The 18248-nt window shown below is 46.8% G+C and overlaps 2 protein-coding genes and 1 long non-coding RNA gene across 35 annotated transcripts in view; 2 read left to right on the plus strand and 1 right to left on the minus strand.

Annotated features, from left to right (window-relative positions):
* RBFOX2 (RNA binding fox-1 homolog 2) overlaps positions 1-6602 on the plus strand; it is a 290327-nt gene extending 283725 nt beyond the window's left edge. For all 32 annotated transcript variants that reach the window (XM_032269671.1, XM_032269667.1, XM_032269675.1 and 29 more), the window contains one exon: positions 1074-6602. In XM_032269671.1, the coding sequence (XP_032125562.1) occupies positions 1074-1128 (55 nt within the window). In that variant the 3' untranslated portion in view covers positions 1129-6602. The remainder of the gene's footprint in view (positions 1-1073) is intronic.
* LOC116543806 lies at positions 3373-6602 on the plus strand. Its single transcript, XR_004265711.1, has 2 exons — positions 3373-3473; positions 6211-6602. It is a non-coding gene; the product is annotated as an uncharacterized LOC116543806 (long non-coding RNA).
* Positions 6603-17405: 10803 nt separating this feature from the next.
* The window catches only part of LOC116543811 (apolipoprotein L6-like), a 28199-nt gene continuing 27356 nt past the window's right edge, over positions 17406-18248 (minus strand). For both annotated transcript variants that reach the window (XM_032269706.1, XM_032269705.1), the window contains exon 5: positions 17406-18228. The gene's annotated coding sequence lies outside the window, so the exon portion shown is untranslated. The remainder of the gene's footprint in view (positions 18229-18248) is intronic.

Raw genomic sequence — 18248 nt, forward strand, 5'->3', positions numbered from 1 at the left:
AGCACAATTTCTTCCAACCAACACCCTGACTGCAGTATTATTATGTTGGCTTGGGTTCCTCCAGTTTCAGCGATTAGGGTTCACAGGCTGCAACAAAGACAAGCCATTCCACAGTGACACCTCTGCATGCCAGGCTTGCTCTCCAATCCAAAATGCAACTGGGCAACTACCTTCGAACATGGGCAAAGTTGTTTGAAAAGGAGACAGAATGAAGTGTAAAACGTAAGACCTACACGAATATGAGAAAGGCACTTCTCATACTAGATTTCTACTGATGAAGATTTGTGGAAGGAAGTAGTAGGGGGTCCCGAGTGAATATATGTTTATAAGTGAAGTAGAGCATTACATTATAAAGGCGGTGGTGGAAGTTCCTGAGGTTTTCTTTCGTCCTAAACTACTGTAAGTCCTATGCTAAAAGAATGGCCTGAGAATGATACATTCCTGGGAAACTTCTAACTGAAAGAGATAAGCTATTAGATAAAGTCATATATATATATATAAATGTGAATATGTCAAGAAATAGCCTAGTTGGTGTGCTTTGTAGATGATAGAGGAAATAGACTTTATTAAAGACTGAATCAGGTTTAGATGCAGCACCATCTTAAACATGGGCTGTGACCACACATAGAAGAGATCGTGTCAGAAGTAACGTGTACTGCCTATGAGTCATATGTGAGAACGAGAAACTGATGATCTGTTTTCTATCAGGATTATAAGGATGTGTGAAGGTAAAAAGAAACCTGTGCTTTTAAAAATCAAACTCTTTCCAGAACTAGTTTTCAACTGTGTATTGTTTCCCTTCTTTGCTAATGCATATAAATCATGAAATAAAATGCCATCATAACTCTCCTTGAGAATATCAGGTCAGCAATAAATGTGTTGGGCCTTGGTTTGAGCACCTTAGAGACAGAAGCTAGTGTCCTGACTTCACTGCACAAGGCAATGCTTGATGAGTTGCTTTGAGGCTTCAAAGGAGGTTGTGTTTCCAGATCCCTTCTCTGGACATTTTTTTTTCACTTTAAATGGTTCTCTCATCAACCTTTTAATTATTGTTATGTTTTTGATTACTACAGGCGAGTTTATACCGAGGTGGCTACAGCCGATTTGCCCCCTACTGAAGTGACGTGAGACCCCTGCAAATGGGACAGCCCCCCAGTTCATGAGGCCTGGCTATTGCAATATTTACTAGTAGAGGAACTCTATAGCAAGATGAAGAGGAAAAACAAACAAACAAAAAAAACACACAAAAAAAGAAAGAATACTTTTTTATACCTCACTATGTTCTTTGAATATGTATTTTTCCTTTAAATTTCTGCCTTTAACTCTTTTGTTCCAAAGATTGTGCATTTTTTTTTCTTTTTTTTTTTTAAACTGTGGTAAAAAAAAAAAAAATAATGCATTTCCATGTCTGTATGTCCGTGCTTAGCTTATTCTATCAATCACGGAAGAGGCAGTCAAAGAGGAAGGAGAGACATTAGGAGCTGATAAATGCATCTGATCAGAAATCAGCAGACAGAATTACCAAAGTGTATCTGGTGCTGAATGGCTGGGGGACAAGCAGAAGTGGAAGAGATATTTCTGCAACAGGATATTCTTCTAGTCTTCTGAGTTTCTGGTCTTTGACAGACAATTCTGGTTGGCCGTGGCTGGAATCCACATGCTGATAGATAGGAATTTGTGCTTATAAGCAGGAGAATTAAAAAGACGCTTTCCTCTCCTCTTCCCTCCTGTCTTCTCCATTCTTTTTACAATCATCTTACATGAACAGCCTGAGACAGTTGACATAGTTTTTGGAATTGTAGTATTGATATTTCCAAACGTGCTCTCAGACTGTGGATAAACACCTCATTAGGAAACCAATCTCAGAATGAACTCTGGAGTATGAAAAAGATCATTTGTTTTTGTTCTGTAACCTAGCATTCCTTCTGGGCTGCTTCTCCTTTAATTGAACCACAGCTTAGCTCATCTATTCTTTTATTAATGCCCTGCTCTCATGTCCATAAGATTCAGGAATTTAGGACCCAGGGACAGAAAAATGAATAAGCCAGTGACCAGATTTCCCCCAGCTGTCTGGGCACAGCTTGAAGATTAGAAGTACCAATTGTTCACAGCCATTAAAGAGAGTGTGGAAGAGAAAAGGAATATTAGAAGATTTGGTATTTCTTACTTTTTTTTTTTTTTTTTTTTTTTTTTTTTTTTTTTTTGCCTCAGAAAGTACAAAGTTTAAAAATAGAATAAAAAATCTGCTGGGGAAAGGTGGAGTACCAGGTCCTAGGTCAGCGGTCCCTGGAAGTTTTGGTGATTAGGACATGTAAGGGCAGGCAGAGGCACTTTGTACTTGCTCCAAAGCCATAGGAATTTTCATCTTCCAGAGCCTTTATGAGTCACTTCTCTATCCACAGTCTTGAGCCCTGTGGCTATCCCACCAAGCTTCTCACTGTCCTCCAAAGACACCTGGCTGAGCACCTGGACCACTTTGTATACATTAACACTACAGGACATAAAATGTGGAGCCCCTGAGATTGCTGCCCTCCCATGTTGGAATGAGGGTCTGGAATGGCAAGGGTCTTCTATATTGCCAGAAAGAGTCATGCAGTAGCAGTGGCAGTGAGTCACTGCCATTGCGGTCTGGCTATAATTTTCTATATTATTAAGGTAGGAGAGAAAGTACTTCTCTTCTAGCTATTAGATATAACTAATAAAAGCAAGTGTCCTACAGCATTTCCAAAATGAAGGCATTAGGAAATAGAAAAACACGGTCTTTTTGGCTCCCTGGTCTATTCACATTGGTACTAGGGTGACCTTTCACCCAAGGGATAGCTGCTAAAGGGAGTAATTCAGAGACATGGAGCTTCTGGTTTGTTATGGGTTTGCTTATGGTTTGTTTTTTAACTCCTGCCTCCACACATGTTCTTGACTGATAACTGACTCATGTCCCTGAATTAAAATGACTGACCTATGACAGCATCAAGCATTCTTTGGAAACAGAGTGATGTATCTGAGAGGGCATTGGCCTCTCGTGTATGATACTTTCCCCCTTAAGAATCCTGTTTCGCCTCATAACTGGGGGAGAGGCTGTGCCTGAAACTTGGGGCGACGTCAAGGAAGCTAGAGGCCTCGATGCAATTATTACTGATTTGGGGGAGGAATACAGAGAATAAGGGGACACCAACTGCCCGGTCCATTGGCCATTTTTAAGGGTCCCCCACCCCAAGCCAAAGTTTGGTTTGTTGCTGTTAAGACAATTTTTGTTGTATGTATATAAATATTTTAGTTAGAGGAGGGGGGAAGGGGGTGCAGGGCTTTCACAGTTCTAGGGAATGGAGGCAGGGAGGATTTTGCTTTTGCTTTGAGGGAGAACTTTAGCTGACTAAAAGAACAGAAATTTGGGGTCATGATCAAAAAGGGACCATTCCCAAAAGATGGCAAGCCACTTAATCAGTGGAGACTAGGCCAAATTCTAAATGGTTGTATCCATAGCAGGGGAGAATAGGAGAATGAGTTTAAGAGTTTTTCTCTTCTTTTTTCCTAGAAAGAGGTAAGGATAATGGGAAAGGTAGGGAAGGCAGCTCCCACAGACCTTTTGAGAGGCGGAATCTTGAGCTTGAGGCACCTTTAGTGCATCTCAGTTCAGCTGGTTCTGGCTGAGGCCTCCAAAGGCAAGCACTGGACTTTCCAGTGGTTTCTGCTGCATTTCCAGGGATGGTGTTTAACACCGCTTCCTCCAGCTCCCTTTTCTAAGACTAAATGCAGTTCTGCTTTTTATAAAAGGGTCTTTGGTTTTCAGTGTCAACACTGAAAATTGGGGCTCTTATAAGCATCTAGACTTCACAGTATCAAGCTCCCGATCACCTTTTGAATTTTGAGTCTCCATACAGTCAACCTCATCAGAGGCGGGTTCCTTAAAGCAGCTTGTCTGTTCCTGACTCTGGTTCTCACTGTATTAAGAGTCAGAGGAGTCTGGCATTTCGTGAGTTTGTTAGAGGATGCTGGCTGATAATTCCAGAGAACTTAATGCTGAATCACAGTACATGCATGATTCTTTTTCAGCTTTACTGTAGTTCATGACCTGGACTTTCTATACTCTTGGAAGCTGGGCTCCTAAAGAAGGTCTCTAGTGAAAACTTTTATCTTCACGTCCCTCTTTTAGCCCAGAGAGCTGCCCATAGGCATTTTCCAGAATTCCTTGTGTCACTTAGTTCAATTTCCATTAACTCAGATCAGCCATTGTGATTCACCATTTGTCCGCTCTCAGGTTTAACAAAACGTTATCACCGTCATCCTTCAACAGCCACAGTCTGAATTGAGCCAACTTTTTTTTTCCTTGAGAAAGAAATGGACTGGGGCACAACTCTTAGTTTGAGGGGAGCTAGTGGACATCTAGCCAATAGAAATCATCGATAGCAGCTTTTCCTCAAATGTGTGACTCCTCAGGGGCTGAACTGCTCTTAGTTTAGAATTATGCTTTACTAGAGAACAAGCAGATCAGTGGGTTAGTCACTGCCATCCTCTTAACTAGTTATATAGCTTCCAGACATGAGGGAGACATCACAGGGATGGAAGCAACCCCAAGGATATGCGAGAAGGGCATGATGACCACCCTTCCCTCTGGCAGGAGAGCAAGGCCAACCAAGGACAGACTGGAAAGCACTTAGATGTTTAAGGAGGGAAAGGGGGCAACTTTGATGAGCTTTCCCCCTTTGCCAAGTTCAGCCAGTTCTCTGCTGCTTGCAACCCTCTAGCACAGTAACATTTGCAGAATTGCAGATTTTTCCCCCAGATACTAGGAGGAAAGGGACTTTGGGGGGGGGCGGGGAAGGGGTTGTGGTGTTTTAAAAGCATAAGTTACCTGTTTGCACTGTTTTAAGATAGGAAAAAAATAGTGGGCAAGGTGAACATCAGACGTAAATTTGTGTGTTTTTATTTTGTCATGCTCTTGAAAATGTTTGACCATTTGTAGTATACACAGTGAAACTTGATTCTCTGTTGCATAAAACACTATATTTTTTTGGAAATGTTGCTGTCCAAAAGGCTCTTCCCTCCCTTTGCTTTTCCTATGTACTTCCTTCATACTTGCTTTACTGATCAGCCAGGCAATAGCCATCCAAGAGCTAGAGCATGAAACAGGGCCCTTTCCAGGTAGGCTCTGGGTGTCCTAAGCCAGCGTGTGCCCTCTGGTTTAGTGAGAGCAGTAGAGTCCCTGGCACCTTCCTTTGCAAATAAGGCTTACAGACCAGACTGCAGCAAATTATCAGATTCCTCAATCAGATGCACTAGGAGTGAGGAGCCCAGGAATGGAGGGGATTCCTGAAGTATTGCAGTTGGCTGTAGTAGCTGAGTTCTTATCCTTGTTACCGAAACTGTAGCCAGTTACAGTTTACTCAGGAAAACGGTAGATCAATTCAGCCATGGTAGTGCTGGTTGGCAGGGATTGGTAACGGAGAGAACTGCTCATCAGCCAAAACTCAAGCCTTGCCTTTTAGGAGGCCACCAGCAGAGGGACTTGGTTCTCCTTGTCTGGTAGTTGTGTACATGCTGGTGACTTGAGGACTCCACTCACACCGGCGAGCAAGAAGGGAACAGTGATTCTCTTTTCTCTCCCCACCCCCTGCCCTTTGTTACCAACACCAGTTTCCCAGGGGGTACATGAGTTTTTGAATTTTTAAAAAGTGTCTTTTGGTTTGGTTTTTCCGGGGACTGGTAAGTGCTTTAAGCAATGTCTATACCCCATCAAGACTCCCAGCTTAGTCATTTTCTTGTGTTTTTCTGTTCACAGTATTTGTGTGTGTGCTTGTTTTGGCAGCTCATTTTGGCTGTATTATATATCGAGTGAGGAATTGATTCTCTTTTTTTTTCCTAAGGGGTATGAATTGTTTTTCTTGTGTTATATTCTGCTTGTGAATAGCTGGAGCAAACCTGGGGCTGACACACGTAAGCTAGGGCTGCAGAGTGAGAAGAGCCGGTGGAGTGTACTTGTCCCTGACAGGCTGACCTACCTGAGTCTCTGAGCTTTTCAGTCCAAATCTTTGCAAGGCTCAAAATGCCACAGAACCTCTCCTCTTCTCCCCACTCCCCATGGCAGGGACCGGACCATCCCTACATGCAACATGCTGTTCCTCAGCCCCTCCCATTGCCATGGCAAAACAGGTACCTTTGGGGCATGGGGCATTACATGGGATGCTTATGTAATCGACCACCTAGCCTTCTCTCTCCCCTCCCGACCTCCCCCAGAATCACTTCCTAGGACACCCGAGCTGCTTGCCCAGGGTCCTGTTTCCCTGCTAACTCCAGAGAAGCACCCCAGGGCTTTGTGACAGTCTCGAATTCCCTTCCCTTCTCGTTAAGAATCATATTGTATAGTAGCTTTCAGACCATACAGTATTCATTGGGTTACTCCTATTATTATCAAGTAGCTGGAATTGTGAAGGTCGGAGTAGTTAGATCTTTAGCTTTTATTCCTTATTTTTTTGTATTACTCTCCATGTGTATAAATTATTGATCATGTTGCTGGCTTTTATAAACTCTAAGCGAAGGAGGAGCACTGCCTCAGCCTTTGCATATGGTAATGAAGCACTGTTTTTAAATAAAAGAGAGAAACACCATTCTTTGGCCTGTGTGTATTGATCCTTGTTCCATTGCCTCTGCCTGAGGCTCCAGAGATACAACTTGGATTTGACTTAAGACCGAGGAAAAAAACAAGAAGGAAAACTGCTAGGCGTCCTAAAGTGAGACTTTCTAAATGGTGATCAGCCAGAAGGTGAGCGAGGCCAGCAGCTGGGCCTGTGACAGCTGCTCTCGGCTTCCCCAGCTGCTGAACTCGTCTGTCCGAAAGTGATTTTGTGCTTCTACTTCTGAAGTCTTCCAGCTTCACTTCCTCACCGTCCACCCTCCCGTAGACTCAGCTGCTGCCTTTACTGTACCTCAGACACTGTCCTTGCCAGGGGCTATGGCACCACTTGACCTTGTCCAGGTGTCATTTCCCTGCCTTGCCCCTTCTGTCCTTGCTGCCTCTGGTGCTCCTGCTGCCACCCAGGCTCCCTTGCTTTTTGTTCAGCCGTAGAAAATATGTCTTGCCTAGCCCTTTCCTTCCTTTTTCTTTTTCCCCCCCCTTAAGACGGTCTCACTGCGTTGCCCAGGCTGGAGTGCAGTGGTATGATCACAGCTCACTGTAGCCTCAAACTCCTGGACTCAAGCAATCCTCCCACCTCAGCCTCCCAAGAAGCTGGAACTACAGGCATGCGCCACCACACCTGACTGTTCTTTAAATTTTTGGTACAGATGGGGCTTCACTGTTGCCCAGGCTGGTCTCAAACTCCTGGCCTCAAGTGATCCTTCCACCTCAGCCTCCCAAAGTGCTGGCGTTAGAGGCGTGAGCCACCACTCCTGACCTCTTTCCTTTCTTACCTGTGCTTTTCACCCATCCCTTGCTGCATTTGGTTTCTGAGCCAATAATTCCCAAATCCCTGAAATTCTCCATAATCCGTACATGTCTAACTCCCTTCACTTCACCATACGAGATCATCAAGCTTCCTATTTCACAGAGAATATGGAGCCTGTCAGACATGCTCTCTCTCAATGAATTTTTGCTACCAGATCTATGAACCTACCCGGATTTTGCCCAGGGTGGCTTTACCGTTCTCTCTCGTTCTCATAGGGGCATTCTTCACATCACCGTGAACCCCACGCCTGTGGTCTGCGTCCCAGCCTTTCCCATCTGCTCAGTGCATCGCTTCAGTTTCCTCCCTTGCCTGGTTAACCTCCCTCTCAGTAGTCACTTTGGCACTTAAGCATGCTTAAATCTTAAAAAGTTAAAAAGAAAAATGGAAAATCTCAAGTTATTCCTTGAACTTTTTTTATTGTTTATTTATTTATTTTTATTTTTTTTGAGACAGCGTCTCACTCTGTCACCTGGGCTCCAGTGTAGTGGTGCTATCTTGACTCACTGCAACCACCACCTCCCAGGTTCAAGCAATTCTGCCTCAGCTTCCCGAGTAGCCAGGATTATGGGCATGTGTCACCACGCCCGGCTAATTTTTGTATTTTTAGTGGAGACAGGGTTTCATCGCGTTGGCCAGGCTGGCCTCAAACTCCTGACCTCAAGGATTTACCTGTCTTGGTCTCCCAAAGTGCTGGAATTATAGGTGTGAGCCACCCGCCCGGACCTAAGTTACTTCTTTTGTGGCAAACTTCTGGAATCAGTTTCTGCTGGCCCACTCCAGTTACTTGGTCTTCACCTTGCAGCTGCCTGCTTCTCCCTCCACTACCTGGAAGCAGCCCCCAAGGATGACAGGTAACAGACGCTGCTCAGTCCACCCGCTTGACCGTCTGGTGTTCCCAAGGCTGTTTCCCTTGTGTGTTGGACTGTGACAGGACAAAGTGGGTGAGTACCTCACCACCACTGCCCACTCCAAGCTGGCATGTCCTTGCCCAGTCTCATCTCATCCCCTAAACTGGTCTTGCCTCTACCTTTCCTCCTACAGCACTCCATCACCAAAGCTTGCTCAGTCAAATTGTGATGTGCTTTTGTGCAAACTTCCTTTGGCGCCAGTTCCAAGTCCTTATTTTGGTCTGCAAGGCCATGTACGATGCCCTCCCCTGGGAGTTTATTTGGTGTCTGTCTTTCCATACTAAAATGTAAGCATCTGGAGGTCAAACACTTTGTTCTCTTGGCTGCTGTATCTCCAGAGCCTGGCACTTAGTAAGCAGTCAGTATGTGTTTGTTGAGTTACTGCTTTCCATTTTGGACGTAAGTGATGCGGTTTTCAGCCCTGCCTTTTTCCACATTGCCACCCCTAGTAACAGCAGTGGGTGTGTGCAGACGCTGTTGGTGGTACATGTCCATTTTCACTTCCTTCATCTTCCCAGCAGCCCTGACGCTGGTGCCCCCTGAGGCGCTCCTCTCTGCGGCTCATGCTCCTGCTCTTCCTGCTGGATTTGACAAACATGCAAAGCCTGGATTGTCCCTTCCCCAGGCCATTTCTGGGGATTGTGTTTGCAGCAAGGAAATTTGTATCCCCCCAGGACAAAGCAAGCTTGCTTACTACCTGTTATAAAAGAGGTGGATCCCCCCTAAGCTCAGTGCTCCTCATGCAGTCCACACCTACTGCCCGCAGGCCCGTGGGACATGCTGCCTGCTTCACCGTGAGTAATAACGTCCTTTGCCTGTCACCGAGCCTTGTGTCTTCCACCAATATCCATGAAACAGTAACAGGCTAATGCATCAGTTTCTAAGGAGGGAGAAACCAAAGCCCAAACCTGACAATTCTGTACATGTCTCTTCCTGCCACCAGACTGAGCTTCCAGAGGGCAAAGGACCAGATTAATCATGTCCGGCTTCCCAGCGCCTCACTGAGGCACCTGCTAGAGCTCCCATCATATAAACCATACCGATAGTTGCACAAAGAGGCACAGATTCAGACGCGCAGCCAGGGATGTGATAAGCACAAGCAGAGTGTGCCTCTGAGAAGGAAACCACACATAGTTCCCTGAGACTTTATTTAAAACACAGGATGAATTTACAAAAATGTTCATTGAGTCAAAAGATGGCCCTGGCCTCAGTTCCATTTCTATGCCTCTGTTGAGGACGTGGGGGTGTTCAGAGTAGCCTCCCCTCCATGCTCCCAAGCAGCCAGTGGCCCCCTGTGATGGCAACCAATGATGCGGTGTGTTTTTTTGGGGTGGCAGGAGGTGTTGAAAACTGGATTGCAAGGAACAGCAGCCAAGTTTCTGTTTCTCCCTGAGCCATAGCAAGCTGTGTGCTCTCGGTCAAATCCTGCCCATCTGCTCCACAGCTTTCCCATCTGTAGGATGTCAGGACAGATAAGCTATTCCATGGGGCCCTTCCCAAGGCGGAAGTGCTGATTCTGCATTGTTGATAACAGAACTTGTCTCTCCCGGTGGAAATCAAACCGAAACAAATGCTCACTCAGTCCCAGGCATGGGGCTGATCCAACCGTGCACTCCTGTTTGACGCTCCACCTTCCTGTGGGAACACCGTTCTCATAAAATGCCTGTGCATTCACAATTGCTCCTATCAGAAACTGCACAGGAGCAATTGTGACCAAGTGATCACAAAAGCTGGCACCACACAGCAGTGTGTCAGGAAAATGGTGCCTCCATTTTGGAGACTACCTGACCCAGTTCTAGACCATATAGTGGAGGGTCTCAAAGAAGGAGTGAATCAGAACCCCATTTACACACCCAGGCTGCAAGCCCGAAGCTTCCTCATTCAGTCCAGATGGGGTCTGAGCATCTGGATTTTGGCAAGAAGCCAAAGATGGTCCTAATATGCACCCTGGCTGGTATACACCACTACAGTGTTTTTGTTCTTGTCATCTTCTCAGAGTGCCAAGAGACAGAGAACAGAAGAGCTTTTTATTTATTTATTTATTTTTTTTGAGACTGAGTTTTGTTCTTGTTGCCCAGGATGGAGTACAATGGCACGATCTTGGCTCACTGCAACCTTCGCCTCCTGGGTTCAAGGGATTCTCCTGCCTCAGTCTCCCAAGTAGCTGGGATTACAGGTGTGCACCATCACACCTGGCTAACTTTTTTTTTTTAACTAGAGGAGTTTCATCATGTTAGTCAGGCTAGTCTCAAACTCCTGACCTCAAGTGACTGGCATTACAAGTGTGAGCCACCGTTCCCAGCCGAAAAGCTTGTTTTTAAAAAGGCTGGGACTGATGTCTCTATAAAGGTTCATCAGTGGTAACAAATGTTACCACGTGGTGCTGGACCGTGATGGTCTACAGTAAGGGGAGAGGGTGTGGGGAACACTGTGCTTTCCACTCAAATTTACTCTAATACATAAAGGCTATTAATTTTGTTTGTTTGTTTATTTATTTATTTTTTGAGACAGAGTCTCACTCCGTCACCAGGCGCCAGGCTGGAGTGCAGTGACGCGACCTCGGCTCACTGCAACCTCCGTTTCCTGGGTTCAAGCAATTCTGCCTCAGCCTCCCCAGTAGCTGGGACTATAGGCGAGCACCACCATGCCCAGCTAATTTTTTTTTTTTTTTTGTATTTTTAGTAGAGATGGGGTTTCACCATGTTGGCCAGGATGGTCTCAATTTCTTGACCTCATGATCCGCCTGCCTCGGCCTCCCAAAGTGCTGGGATTACAGGCATGAGCCACCGCGCCCAGCCAAGTCTATTAATTTTAAAGCCCGTTGATTTAAATACAGGGAAGAGGCAGCCGGAGTATGATGGAGTCAGTGGAAATATTCAAGGATCGTGGTTCTGTGCCTCTCAGCCAGCTCCCTCTTCCTAGACACCTCAGATGAGCTCCTGCTCCATCTCTATGGAAGACTTCTGTTGTCTGTGGGCAAAATTCTAAACTTCTTTGCCAGGCATTGAAGGCACCTTCCCGTCCTGGCTCAAACCGTCTCTTCAGGCTTAGAATCACTAATGAATGAGGGACCCTAACTAAAAGGGATCTCAGAGACCATCCCCACCAGATTGTAAGTCTCACAAGGGCAGGGGCCTTCCTTGTCTATTTGCCACAAGGACTTAGGACACAGCCAAGGTCTGAAGGGCAGGGACCTACATGCAGATCTGGCTTGAGGCAGGTGTGCATGCCCTGGTCCAGCCACCAGCCATTGAATTCCACCTTTTTTTTTTTGAGATGGAGTCTCGCTCTGTTGCCCAGGCTGGAGTGCAGTGGTGCCATCTTAGCTCACTGCAACCTCTGCCTCCTGGGTTCAAGCAGTTCTTCTGCCTCAGCCTCCCAAGTAGCTGGGATTACTGGTGCCCGCCACTACCCTTGGCTAATTTTTGTATTTTTAGTAGAGACAGGGTTTCACCATGTTGGCCAGGCTGATCTCAAACTCCTGACCTCAGGTGATCTACCCGCCTTAGCCTCCCAAAGTGCTGGGATTACACGTGTGAGCCACCGCACCTGGCCAGAAATCCCCTTTCTTTTCTCCTACATAGGCTGTCCTTTCACCCCGTTTTCCCTCCAGACCATTTCTTTGAACATTTCCGGCATACTCTGGCCCCTGTCGCCTCGCTTCCCTCTGAGCTCTCTGCAGTATGACTAGTCTTGCCATACTTGGCTCTGTGCTGTTATTTTGAATTCTCTGAGGCCAGGACTTTTTTTGTATTCAGCTCTCTGTCTTCAGTACCAGAGTCCTGGAGCTGCCAGGCATCCCTCAGTGTCCGTGGGACCTGCCAGGCTTGCTGTGGGCATCAGGACTAGGATGGATCTGAGCAGAGCCTCGTGTGGTTCTTACCACACCCTAGCGTGACTGTAGATCTGCTCGCTCCACAGAAGACAGCTCATGAACCCAGAAAAGGTGAGGGATGTGCCTGAGAAAGCACCTCTAGAGGGTCTGCTCCTCTCCTCTGAGAATACCGAGAGCAGCTCGGTCATAGAGACCCCCACCCACATGGCGCTGAAGGAATGAAGAAACAGACACAAAGCTAGAACAGCAAAATGGGACTATCGGGGGGGACTAATAGCCTTCTGAGCTGAGAGCCTCAGGGGCTGACAGCATTCTGGGCTGAAAGCCTTGAGCAGACCCCGACCCACGTATTTAGTCTCTCTGAACAGGTGATCATTATTAACAAACAGGTGTTCTGTGTTTTCTCATAGAACAAAAATAAACTAGGAAAACAGCTGGTGCCTACTTACCAGTGATCAAAGGCAAACTAGTGTTCTCCACGAGGGAGCCACGGGTCAGGGTCACATATCCCGTGGAACTAGTTTCACTGGTGTATGATATAGACACATTGCCTATTACTTTAGAACACCCTGAGCAGCCTTCTGCTTGGGAGGCCAGCTCGGTTTTCCTTGCCGTCGCTCTCAGCAAACGGTATAGTCCATCATACACTCAGCGTGAGAAAGCTGTATCCTTTTATGGTGTAAAGCATGGGCTCCAAAGCCCAGCTGTCTAAACTTGAAATCTGGCTCTGCCACTTCCTGGATGTGTGTCCTCGCAGGAGTTGCTTAGCATGTCTCAGCGTTTCCATCTGTCAAATGGAGATAGCATTAGTCTCTACTTGAGAGGGTTGGTGTAAGGATTTTAAAAGTCCATATATGTAAAATGCTTCGAAATGCACGGCACGTAGTATTCACTCAGTAAATGTTTTATTATTGTTATTATTAACTGTGTGATCCACACGTGCTCTGGACAACTGTCCAAGGCTCCAAAGACAGGGCAGTGACATGGGTTCTGAGCCTTACGCCCCAACATCCCCTTGACCTCCCAGTTCTAACTGGTCAGGTCCTATCACAGGCCCCATTTAATGAAAATCTGTTGAATGAACAATGAGTGAGTGAATTTTTGAGCCTTCACATCTTCTGCAAAGGCTTATTTGTGTCCCTTTCCCGGATTACAGAAGGTCCACTCTGGCCTGGAGCCCTGGGTGGAGGTGGCCATGTGTTGGCCATGTGTTTTTAGCAGGAGCACAGTTTGAACTACCCCTGTGCAGGCCTAGAGTGGTGGCTTACTATTCTATCCATCCATGAACAGCTCTCTCCTAAATGTATGTGGACACGAGGCCGGGCACAGGAGCTCATGCCTGTAATCCCAGCACTCTGGAAGGCCGAGGCGGGTGGATCACCTGAGATCAGGAGTTCGAGACCAGCCTGGCCAACATGGTGAAACCTTGTCTCTACCCAAAATACAAAAATTAGCCAGGCATGATGGTGCACACCTATAGTCCCAGCTACTCAGGAGGCTGAGACAGGAGAATCGCTTAAACCTGGGAGGCAGAGGTTGTAGTGAGCCGAAATCCCGCTATTGAACTGGGAGGTGGAGGCTGCAGTGAGATCAGAGATCGTGACACTGCAACCCAGCCTGGGTAATAGAGCGAGACCCTGTCTCAAATTTTAAAATTTCCCGTATCTTCATCATATGCCGGAATTTGAGATCTATGTTATCCAGAGTGTGCACTCTGGCCGTGTGAGTCATGCTTGTGGTTGGAGAATCGGGCAGCTCTGCAGGAGCAGGTCATGTGATATTTCGCTTCTGCACAGTTAGTCATTTATATTGCCAGACTCAAGATACCCACACGTGATTCTATCATTGACATTCTAAGTGAATTCTTGAAAAGTCCCCATTCTTTGCTTATCCTTTTCCCTCTACAGACAGCATAATATGTGGGGAAGGGCTTTCCAGGTAGGCGTATTGGGGTCTGAATCCTGTATCGCTGGGCAGGGTTCCACCTCTGAGCCTCAGCTTCTCCATCTGTGAAATGGAGCTAACCCTACCTGCCTTCATGACACCTTCCATGTAAAAGTCCGAGGATCTATGTAAGTGCTTTGCCATATTAGTTTTCTTCCAGCTGCTCATTCTTTCTTTTTTGAGACAGGGTCTCACTCTCCCTCTGTCACCCAGGCTGGAGTGCAGTGGTGTGATCTTGGTTCACAGCAGCCTCAACCTCCTGAACTCAAGTGATCCTCCTGCCTCAGCCTCCTGGGTAGCTGGGACGACAGGCGTGCACCACCACACTCAGCTGATTTTTGTATTTTTTTTGGTAGAGCTAGGGTTTCGCCATGCTGCCCAGGCTGATCTCGAACTCCTAGGCTCAAGCAATCCTCCACCTTGGCCTACCCTAGTGCTGGATTTACAGGTGTGGGCTATTGCACCTGGCCAAATTTCTCATTCTTGAAAGGTAGGTTTTTACAGCCCCAAAGCAGTTTTCATAACAAGTCTACCTTTGTAAATTTAAGAACACGTGTTAAGCAAAACAATACAGTTTCCAGTTACGAAATCAATAAGCAAGGTAACTGTCCTTGAGGTTGTGGGATGTCCAGGAATGTTATAGAAAGATTTGGAGGGGCCATGGACAGTCTGGCTGGCAGCTTTGAAGAAGAAATCTTGGAAGGTAATAGATTGTAAATTTGTCCGAGAGACCCAGGGCCCAACCTAAAAGTCCAATCCCCCTCACAGCCACTGTTTTTCCCGAGTCAAAGCCTGAAAAAGCTCATTAGCACCAAGACCCAGCTCCATGTCAGACAAAAATAAATCTTGCCCTGGGCCTTGCTCAGGCCAGGCCAGAAGAGCACAGGTGACTCAGAAAACTCCATTTATCCACCTCTACATCTAACACAATTAAGATCCCTGCACAGGCGTTTTGAGAAGTCCTCGGTCTTGTTCCCACGGCTCCGCCTGCTGAAGTGAACTCACTTGTGTTTTCTGAGAAGCCAAGAGGGCATCGTGTGCAGTCCCTCCACATCTGTGGTCATCATGGAATGCAGGGAGAAAAGCCAGAAAGACCCGGAAGCTTTTCCATAGGCTTTGAGAGATGGGCCCCGCAGCCAATCCAATGCTGGACCCCTCCAGGTTGAGGGCAAGGGGTTGCTCTCCATGACTGCTGGGCAGTGGATCATGGGAGCCCAGCCGCTCTACGAGGTGGCAGTTCCTGGGACACCTGTGAGCAGCCACAGTGCAGTGGAAGGACCCATTGGTGCTGCCACCCAGGGCCCAGTGGACGAAGTGGCCTCCATGGTAGGCCTAGGATATGCACAGAGGAGAACAGCAAGGTGGACACTGGGGGCAGCCCGTGCGCAGCTGTGCCCACCAACCAGCGCCACCGCCTTGGCAGTACCAAGCACCCAAGCAGAGGCTCGCTACAGCCAGACACGGGGCCGTGCCCCGGCTACCCAAGCCACAAAGCCTCGGTTCTGGAAGGGGATGATCCAACTTGCTCACGCTCAGCTTCGCAATGGGAAAAGACGCCTCGGCAATTTGTTTGAGGGCTAAATGAGTTAACACAGGTAAAGTACAATGTAATTGTGCGAGGGCGTCCGTCTTGTTTTGGTCGTGGTTGCTGTTTTATTGCCAAGTCTGAGCCTTTCTCCGGAGCCCTGCCTCTTCCACTGGGGTTTCACAGAAGGAAGTCGCACGCTGGGAACTTGCACTGTCAGCGTCATTCAGCCACCACTTGCTCATGTGTCCGTAACTCCATGTGGTGCAGTGCCCTTCATCACTTCCATCCGCTCGTTTTTATGTCTAAGAGATGGGGTCTTGCTCTGTTGCCCAGGCTGGAATGCAGTGATGAGATCATGGCAAGCCATCCTCCTGCCTCAGCCTCCCCCAAAGCTGGAGCTACCCGTGAGCACCACCATGCCCTCCATCAACTCTTCGTGCTACTCTAGGCCGTGTGGCTTCACCTGCACTTCCTCCAGCCTCAAACACATGACCTCTCTGCAATCTAGTGCACGCTGTAGTAAGAGGGAGCCTTTACCACCTTAAGTTATTAGAATCTTCAAGCCTGGGCTGTCGCTAAGCTGCCATTCTATAAATGAGCCAACAATGGCCTGGGCGTATGGACCCAGGGGGTTGTTTATTTCTTCAATACAGATTCACATCTGTTAGCTCAAAAGCCCACTGCTGCCAAACTGAAATTTGTACAAATCCAGTTATTTTAAAAATAGTCCCAACAATCAAACTGTCGGCCATTTAGAGCCTGCCTGCTTTGCATGCCCTGTGAAAACTCACAGGACAGGTGTTACTTATGGCTGGAGCCTCGAAATTCTAAGGCCCCCAAGCTGCTGCCACCCTTGGGAGCTCTCTGACCCAGAGACCCTAGGAGACACCACTAGACTCATTAGGCCCTCTTCCCTCCCCTTCTCCTCCAGCGCTCCCTTCCCCTCCTCTCCTTCCCTTCTGCATGGTGCCCTCCTAGCCGTGAACCTCTGCAGCACAAATATTTAAAGTCATTTAATAAAATCCAAATAAAACAGCCATTAAGCTAGAAATACAAGCAGTAACGATCACACCAAAGCCAACTATCAGAAACCAACAGCAAAATCATACTTTGTCAAAAATACAGTCAGATCCGATTTAAGAATTTTTAAGGTTTATTGTGCATGCAAAAGAATCATTTGTGAACTAGGAGACCTCGAATTGAACACAGTAAGAGGAGACCCAGCAGTTGCAGTGCAGCTTACCAGGCGTGAATGAGGCGGCACGTTCATCTCTAGCATGCAGACAGAGCGGCACAAGCTTATTTGTACTGACTTAAGGTTTTCAGGTTGGCAAGGAAGAAAGGCTTAATTTTTATGTGTGGTTAGAAACAGCATTTGAGGGGAAATCGGGATAAATTCCGGTTCAGGTACATGACCATGGCTAGTTGGCTTAGGGCTTTCTTTTTTTTTCTTTTTTTTTTTTTTTTTGAGACGGGGTCTTCTTGCTCTGTTGCCCAGGCTGGAGTGCAGTGGCACGATCTCAGCTCACAGCAACCTCCGCCTCCTGGGTTCCAGTGAATCTCATGCCTCAGCCTCCCGAGTAGCTGGCATTACAGGCGCACACCACCACACAAGGCTAATTTTTAAATATTTTTTCTAGAGACGGCTTTTTGCCATGTTGGCCAGGCTGGACTTGAACTCCTGGACTCAAGTGATCCACCTTCCTTGGCCTCCCAAAGTGCTGGGATTATAGGCGTGAGCCACTGCACCTGGCCATCTATTTTCCTTTTTCTTTTTAACAGTCGCCCACTTTGGGTCATTCTCTCAGTCGGACTCAGAGTGTGGCCCACTTCTCAGCACTACACTCAGCTTCCACGTGGCCCTCTGAAGATCATGAAGCAGGGTTTCAGTCGGTTTTTTTTTTTTTTTTTGACAATTCCAATTGAAGCGGTTTTTGTTGCTCCATCCTCCTGAGATCAAGTGATGACTCTGTGGCTACTGATAAGCATTTAAGACTCCTGAGAGAATCAACACATAGGGGATGTCATCAGTAGGACTAATGAGAGGGTATGTCAAGAGATTGGAAAATATCCTGAAACCAAGGTCCCCAAGAGCCAAGATTTAATCTCTTGATTGAAATAGATCAGTTGACGGTGTTTCCCAAATCTGGTGGAGTACCTGGACTTGATCTTTACATCTCTAAAGATCCAAGATTTGGGCGTCTATTGACATAAAAATAGCATGTTTTTTTCCTTCTCCTGATGCAGCAGTTTCAGTCTGATGGCTTTTCCTGGTTTGCAGCTTGGACGTCTCTGGTGATATCATCAGGACCTTTCTGTGCGGCCAACACAGCATCAGACACCAAGGTTGTCCAGGTAGAAACTGTCGTAGCAATTTCTCTGAAGTCTCTATCAAGTCATCCAGCTTCCTTTTGCAGGGCTGTAAGGCTAAGAACAACCCCAGTTTAATGGGGCCAGCAGTGTGATGTCAAAGTTATCAGACACCTGTGCTTGAGTCCTTTTTTATGAATCTCTTGCAATTTTGTATCATAGTGGTTTGCAAGTGCTTTCAGGAAAGCAGCAAACAATAACTCCCTGTGAATGACAAAATGAAA

The sequence above is a fragment of the Sapajus apella genome, unplaced genomic scaffold, assembly GCF_009761245.1.
Source record: "Sapajus apella isolate SASKATOON/1434 unplaced genomic scaffold, GSC_monkey_1.0 scaffold197, whole genome shotgun sequence".
In the NCBI taxonomy this organism is placed as follows: domain Eukaryota; kingdom Metazoa; phylum Chordata; class Mammalia; order Primates; family Cebidae; genus Sapajus; species Sapajus apella.